Source organism: Eurypyga helias, unplaced genomic scaffold (assembly GCF_000690775.1).
Source record: "Eurypyga helias isolate BGI_N326 unplaced genomic scaffold, ASM69077v1 scaffold3907, whole genome shotgun sequence".
Lineage (NCBI taxonomy): Eukaryota > Metazoa > Chordata > Aves > Eurypygiformes > Eurypygidae > Eurypyga > Eurypyga helias.
In genome coordinates, this window is record NW_010259631.1 from 9,592 (window position 1) to 17,608 (window position 8,017).

At 45.4% G+C, this 8,017-nt stretch overlaps 1 protein-coding gene across 1 annotated transcript in view; it reads right to left on the reverse strand.

Annotated features, from left to right (window-relative positions):
• The window catches only part of LOC104511904 (serine/threonine-protein kinase 38-like), a gene marked incomplete at its 5' end in the record, with an annotated part of 10,352 nt that extends 2,918 nt beyond the window's left edge, over positions 1-7,434 (reverse strand). Inside the window, 5 exons of the mRNA XM_010154698.1 lie at positions 731-826; positions 3,699-3,822; positions 4,232-4,349; positions 6,505-6,566; positions 7,332-7,434. Of these exons, the coding sequence (XP_010153000.1) occupies positions 731-826; positions 3,699-3,822; positions 4,232-4,349; positions 6,505-6,566; positions 7,332-7,434 (503 nt within the window). The remainder of the gene's footprint in view (positions 1-730; positions 827-3,698; positions 3,823-4,231; positions 4,350-6,504; positions 6,567-7,331) is intronic.
• Between the last annotated feature and the right edge of the window lie 583 nt (positions 7,435-8,017).

Consider the following 8,017-nt stretch of genomic DNA (forward strand, 5'->3'; position numbering starts at 1 on the left):
GAGGCCTGGCTCAGACCTCAGAGAGCGCTGGACAGTAGCCGTTCCAACTGGAAGTACCTGTTGGGGCCACCACAGTCTGCTCTGGGGTTGTCAGCGCTCTGGGTACGTGCAGATGTAGCTCAGCACCTGCAGGCACAAGCTCGGGCTGGAACTGGTAGGGCTGCCTCAGCCGGGCCCTCTACCCAGGCAGGATTTGGCCAGAGAGGCTGCAACTCTACGGTGAGTCGGCGCCGCTGCCCAGCGCTCTGCAGGCACGCTGGTTCGCTCAGGCGGAGCGCCTGCGGCACGCCGTAAACACACACCGCCCTGTGTATTCCTCCTACTCCTCTTCGTTCATCTATTTCCCCTGCATTTTTTGAATAGTTTGCTTTTCTCATGCTCCTGTTACAAAAAACAGTCAACTACAGCAATAGCTGCAGAGGCTACGAGGAGGTCTCTGCTGGTATCAGAGCACACATCAGGAGTAACACAGCCACCCTACCATAATTTCTTTCCATCTCTTGCACTCAGCAGCAATCTGAGGCATCTCAAGACAGTTAAACTCTGACCAGATCCATGAATGTCAGCAAGGCCTGAAAACCTTCGCTGTCACCCACCAACTGCCAGTGGCTGCCTTGCAAAATAAAAGATAAATTGGAAATAATTATCCTTGACATCATAGTACATGAAATTCTTACTTCCGTGGGTTTTATTCTCTCTACAAAACATGTGTGTATATATATAAAAATACCTGATATGTCCCCAGTCCACTCCTTCAAAAAAAGGATGACTCTTTATTTCCTCTACTCCATTGCTACCAATTCTATTTTCCGAGTCGATGCAAAACCTGACAAAGAGAAAAAAATAAAGGGAATGTTACAACAAATGCAGACAGAAGCAACAAAACTGCTGTGGTATCCCCGCTATCAGGAATTTGGGGAAGTTCCTTTCAACCTGTTCCATCACTTGGGGGAACACAAAAGCAGCCCGCTGCATCTAGGAGAGAGGGGAAACAGCAGAAACAGAACACCACTAGAGTTCCAAAACACAAAAAGCTATGATGACAGTAACTTCCAGTAGCTGTTCTTCAAGGTTTGTGAAAAGCTGGTGCAAGGTCTAGCCCGGTAAGATGACTTTGGCAGGGAGGTTTAAATCCCTGCCCCTGAAAACTCCTCTGCGTGGTCCAAAACATGGATTTTTAACTAGCTGAAAGTCAGACTAACAGGAACAGAAACACTCAGTGAAACAGGGCTACTCTCTGATGTCCCATTTTGGAACTAAAATGAGCCAGGCACTTTCAAAACATGCTGAGTCCCCATTCTCCCTGTCCCCCCCTCTCCTTAGAGGTCCAGCTGCCGGTGGTACAAAGACCCAAGGCCTGTTTCTGCTACGGCCCAGCTGCATAACCTCAGCTCAGGCTCCCGGAGGAATTGTCAGCTCATAAGATGCAGCTGCCAGAAAGTCCCTGGAGTCAAGTGAGAAGGAAAAGGTGAAATTGGAGACAGATTGTTGGGATGGGGACTGTTACCTCCTCAAGGGGTGGCAGGAAAAACATCAACAAGGAAAAATATAAAAGCCTGGAGAAAAATAAATAGGGAGGTGGAAACTCTGACAGCAACTCCGTGACATCAGGGATTTGTCCAGGGAGCAGCAGAGGCTGAACCTTCTTCCCTGGACCAATGCCTAGCTGGCTGGAAACGGCTCTGAGGTATCTCACCAAGGAGATGGTAGCACACCCGGTGCTCAGCCCAGGACTTTGACACATCCCAGCTACCTTTTGTACGTGTTAGCAGAAAGAACTGCTTTGTATTTTTACACTGTCCCTGTGGTCTCTTTGAGGATGGCAAAAGGTGTTTTAACAGTGACACAAAGAGGGAGGTTTACAGCAACAGGAAAACACACCCATGCAGAACAAAAAGCTTGGTCCTGCCAAGTGTGGAGTCACCTGACGGCCTCCTGGAAATGGGGAGTACTTGGTAGCAGGGGGATGCGGGCCTCCCGCTGCTCTAAAAGGAAGCTGGTTTTGTTAAAGGGAATTCTGTTTGCCTGGCTGAGCAAAGCCTCTGGCTGTTGGTTTAGTTATCCTGAAATCATCTCTCCACAGGATCACATCATCCAGACCGGTGAGACACTGTTCAAATCCATACGCTGCACTACAAAAAAAGGTCACCTTCCCTCTAGTTAGCAAAGTTTTCAGCAGGTAATGTAGTAACCTAGTTAGTTAGGCTATAAACTGTCGCCAATTATAGACTGCAACGTTCTTTTACTTGTAGCTGAGTGTCACTTGGGGGAAAAAAACCCTGCTTATATTTCTACTGCGGCCCAGCCAGTTGGCTGATGCCAAGTACTAATGATAGACCTCAAACCTCGTAACAACAGTTAGCCAGAACAGGTCTTGGGATTTGTCAAGGCTTTGTGGGAACTTGATCTTATTTTAGTTTGGTTTTATCTGTATCCATAAAAATACAGAAACATTAGCTTTGTCTGCAACTTCCTTTAAGCTGAAACACGTTGTCTCACTTCTCCGAGCTGTAGCGGACAACGTACCCAATGGCCAGGTGTTTGTTGCCCAACCTGACCTTCTGACCTCGTTGTAGTAAACTCTCTATAGCTAGAGATGTTCTAGCCTAATTTAAATCCTTTCATACATATATGGGGAAGAACTAATCGATTCAAGTAGTCATTGCATTGGTAAATTCACGAGCAAGACACATTCATAAGCAAACTGCCTAATATATCTAAAAAATGCCCCAAACACAGCCAAGACCAAGGAGGAAGAAATCCTCAGCAGCAACAAAAAAAACTCAGGAGGCTGCCAACATGCAGGAGAGGTCAAGCAGAACATTAGACACAGATGCTGAGAACGTAATAAAATTGTTATACGCAAACTTATTAGTGAGGATTAGCTATAATTAAATGATTTGAACTGCTGGTCTCACTGTAAGTGCATTAACAAATACAACAGTTATTGTTATGTTTGTTGTATGATACTGGAGCACTGCTTGGACTAATAATAAAGTCTAGTTCTTGGCTCTGCACATGAAGTTCATTCCCCTTTTTGCCTGTAAAAAGGCTGTGTAAGCTCCTAATATTATCCGGGGGGGCTGGTAGGGGGAAATAAAAACCAAAATGTCCCCTCCAGGCCCACTTGAGCCCCCCCACCAGGACAAGGGAGCATTTCTGCCTGCAACAAGGCTATGTAAGCTCCTAATATTATCCTGGGGGGCTGGTAGGGGGGAATCAAAGCCAAAAATGTCCCCTCTGGGCCCACTTCAGCCCCCCCCCTCCCCCCAGGACAAGGGAGCATTTCTGCCTGACCCTGACACCAAAACCCCTCACACAAACTTCAGTGCAAACTGAATGATTAAAAACTGTCATTTTGGAAAAAGCGAGTAAAATCCAAAGCCTCCAGAGCAGTTGTATTTTCTAGGTCACTCTGAGAAGAGGCCAATTGTTTTCATTGCTTTTGCCTTCTTTTTTTTCAATCTGCTCTGTTCCTCCTGACACCGTGGTACAAACCAAACAGCTTATTCCTCCATGTTAAACAAATGGCAAAGGGAAAAAGGCTAAAAAGCAACAACAAAATCCATCAAGGATGGCACCAAAGAAGAAACCAACTTCCCCTCCTATCTAAAGCTTCCCACATGCAGAACAGAAGGTTATCCTAATGGAAGATGACCACCCAGGTGAGAGGCCAGGAGCAGCCTTTTCCTACTGACCTTAGAATTAAATCCTTTGCTTTCTCTGAAATGGGCACCTCCGGGGGAAAAACCAACGTTTCTTTCCAGTTCATAACTTTCCTGTAAGTCTCTTGCGGCGTTTCTGAGCAGAACGGTGGATACCCTGCACAAGCAAATAGACAAATTAACAAGCTTTCCCCCCCAAAAAAGTGACCCGGGCCTCTGCTTCTGCCACTAAGGCTAACAAGTACTGCCAGCCAGAAGTTCTCTTTTCGTAATGCAACATTCAAGGTTGTTTGGTTACATCCAAGTAACGAGACTGAACCTCAGAAACATTTAACACTTCACAATCATTCACTGAAACAACTAACTGAGGCCTGAGGCCTAACCCTAACCCATCTCTTGCTGCCTTCTGGGAAAGGTGGGAGGACTTTTCGGGAAGCTAAATTTTGGGCTGACTTCAGGTAGAATAAGTGAAGGGTTGGTACCTCCCCCACTGTGCAGGGGATCAGATGGGGTGAGCTAATGGACCCCGTTAGCTTTGAACGATTAAGTTGGGGTCTTTAACATACCTATTAGCATTTCATACATAATCACTCCCAGAGACCACCAGTCACACAGCTTGTTGTACCCCGTCTGCATAAATACTTCTGGTGCAATATAGTCTGGGGTTCCAACGGTAGAATATGCCTGGGGAAAAAAAAGAATCAACTCTTTAAAAGGTAAATACTATGTTTTTACACTTTGCAATACCTTTTCCTGGGGATTCGCATACAGGATCTTGTTATTTGGATGGACAAGAAAACTTCACGTGAGAATTCACAGTATCTAAAATCCCAAGAACATTACACGAGGAAGCACAGAGAACCTCAAAAGTGAATGGAAATCATTCCCCTAAGTGTGACAACATCACAGAATACCCCCACTGCACTACCACAAGGTCACCTCAGTTTCAGGCAGACGCATTGCTAAAAATACCCAAGAAGTTCTGTTGTTTTTTTGAAACAACCAAACAAACCAAAAACCCCAACTGTAACAACAAGGGATAACCAGTGGTAGAGTCCCACGTGTGACACTCGTGATACAGCAGCTGTTTCACGTAACCTTGTCTTCATTGCAAAATTAATTTCAGCTCTTCCTGGACACAGGCTCCATCCTTTTAACCTTCAAAGCGTGCAGCCTAGACGATTCTGTCTAATGGCTAAGTCTTGAGTTACTTGGGAATTTCTCTTTACCAATGGAAAATTTTGCATGGGGGAGAGAGGTGGACAGTGAACCAAAACCCAACAAAACCCCACAAAACCAATTAAGTCCACCAAAGCCAGTTTTGCCAGAAAAATCTTGCACTTTCATTTGTCTCACCGGAAGCAAAACACTTTGTGTCATTAGGGCTGAGACATTTAGTGTGGACCCAATGGAAAACCAAGACACGGCTCCTTTCCAATAGTGTTGATCCAAGCTGTCATTTTGGCCTTCTATTCCCTTTGTTGGACTGTCCTGCTATTCGTCCAGCTTCGGCACACGGTGCCGCCACGTCAGTCTTTACTGACCTGGAGATGAACTCTTTTCAGGGATTTAACTCCAAGCAGGAGTAAGGATGTGAAACACAGCCCCTGTGGGGCAGCAGGATTGCGATGTCATCTCATCATGTCTCACGAGGAAAGAAAAAACAACCCAAAAGGTTTTGGGGAATACAACTGTATATCACTTTTTCAACAGAGCATGCAGAAGTTCCATAATCTGAGAACTGAGGCTTTTGCAACTGCTAGTTGGTGAAATTCATGAGCAGGGCTGAAACTTTGAAGTCCCACAGCTGACAGATACTGTCCTCAGGTGTGATTAATGCCAGAGCTCCCTTTATTACTTATTATTTGTGAGAGCAGCTTCGTGGTATTTTGCTAGCCGGAGTTAAACCACGACACCAGTCTTCATTATAAACCCAGGCTGCAGCACTCCAGTGCCAATACCCTCCATTGCCTTTCCATCATATTCCTATTCAGCAGAAGGGCAAAACAAGTTCTTCCTACAATTCCCTGAAAAAGAAGCAGGCAGCTACGCATCTTCAGCCTGGAGACAAGGAGGCTCCGGGGAGACCTTAGAGCACCTTCCAGTGCCTGAAGGGGCTACAAGGAAGCTGGGGGGGACTTTTTACAAGGGCCTGTAGTGACAGGACAAGGGGTAACGGGTTTAAATTGACAGTGGGGAGGTTTAGATTGGATATCAGGAAGAAGTTCTTCCCGCAGAGGGTGGGGAGGCACTGGGACAGGTTGCCCAGCGAAGCTGTGGATGCCCCATCCCTGGAAGTGTCCAAGGCCAGGCTGGATGAGGCTTGGAGCAACCTGGTCTAGTGGAAGGTGTCCCTGCCCATGGCAGGGGGGTTGGAACTGGATGGTCTTTAAGGTCCCTTCCAACCCAAACCGTTCTGTGATTCTTGCGACACTGAACTGCAGGAATTAAACCCCAGGGCTCTGCACACAGCACCAACACTGTGTCAGCTGAGGAGACAAACCTGAGTTACAGCTTTGCTAAGGGGTCGCTGACACCCGGGGCTGCTTAGCCCAGATGCTCATAAGGGGAAGGAAGGCGCAGAGAAGAACGGGGTCTTGCCAGTCACAGCTCTGAAAACAGACACACAAAGCAACCCTGATCCCCGAGATCCCACAGCAGGGTCACCACACCACATTCTCTAGAATTATTTGCGATTTTGGGAGCTTGAAGAGAGTGACATCTGTAACAGATGAGGGCCTTTCAGTTTCAAAACAGCAGTGCTAATGCTGAGTTTTTATTTAACGTTTTCTGTAACTAGTTTAAAAGCAAAGAAATGAAACATAATTTATTAGCTCACCAGCTGTCGCCTGTTCTTCTTCCATGTTTCTGCTTTTCTCTTGGAGTTCATGTTCTGAAATGCTAATTTACAAAACAGTTATTAGATAATAAACACATTTGTGAGAATTACAAGATTGAGAACATCCCGTTTTCAAAGAATAACTATTTCTTTTCTTTAGAATGCTTTAGTCTAGAAACAAATACTTGATTATATCTGGAGGCAGGAAAATGACGAGTGAGAGCTGTCCAATATGCAGCTGAACCTTATGCAAGTAGGGGACACAACCAGCAATTCTAAATTAGAACTTGTTAAAAGTTTCAGATGGATCTGAGATCAGCAGCACTTATTGCAGCTGGCAACATATATTCAGAGATGGGGGATGCGTTTTAAGCCAGAAGTGAAGAACCCAAGAAAAAACACAGAGGAATTTTAGATTTGTAGAAAAAACACCCTCATGTGGATGTGGCACCAAGGCCACTTTTTCTTATGAAAAGCTTCATGAGATTGTCACTGACCTCAGTAAGTAGGGACATGAAACCCACATCCCTTCCAAAAGAGCATTTCTGTAACTTCACCAACGCGGTTGTGAAAAATACATTAAAACAGATACATCATATTATGCCCATCTGTGTACGAACGTGCAATAACACCCCGTGAGAAGTGCAGAAATCATAACTCCTTTCCTGTGAAATGCTTCCATGTCCCAGGGAACATATATTTCCAGTTTTCCAATTAAATGCAATCAGCCTGACCAATCTTGCTTATCCCAGCAGAAATAAATCCCCATGTGGCACAGCTGCAACTCAAAACTACTGCAGTGTTGAACTAGGACACCTTATACTTACAGAAGTCGCTTGGCGGGTTGTGTGTAAGGTTCCTGTAGAATTCTGTTCTGTGAGCTTTCTTTAGGCCTGTACATAGCCCAAAATCAGACAGTTTCACATGACCCTAAAAAAAAAAAAAGAGAAGTCAGAGAAGGTGAAAACAGTTTGGAAAGGTAGTGCGTGAAAGAGAAAGCTTGAAGCACAGGCCTTCTCAGGCCACGATGGACCTGCACAGGACTACCTAAACCCTGGGCAAGGAGGCAAATAATGACTGAATCTTGGTGCACTTCGAAAGTGCGTTTTCCCTCAAACCGGCTACTGCCCCCTGGGAACCATTCTGCAACAGCTGAGGGCAGCTAGTTGACCTGGTTTTGTTTTTAACTGGATACCACCAAGACTGAGAAAGCCTCCAGAACAAAACCCCTTTGTTCTGATTCGATGGTAACCTGACTTTAATTCAGGTTTCGAGACATCAGCGTTAGACAGTCTACAGACTTGTGAACGATGCTTACGGGATCCGTTTTATCGCTCGCTACAGTCAGTCTGACATCGTGTTTCTGCTGGTGAGTGGGCAGTAAAACAAAAAGATCACTGTAGGAACTGAAGGGATTATTTAGCATTGTCTGTATGTTGTATGCTTTCATTCATCATTAAGTAATTAAGCATATCAGTTTTTAATGTGTACAAATATGAGCATCTGGACACCC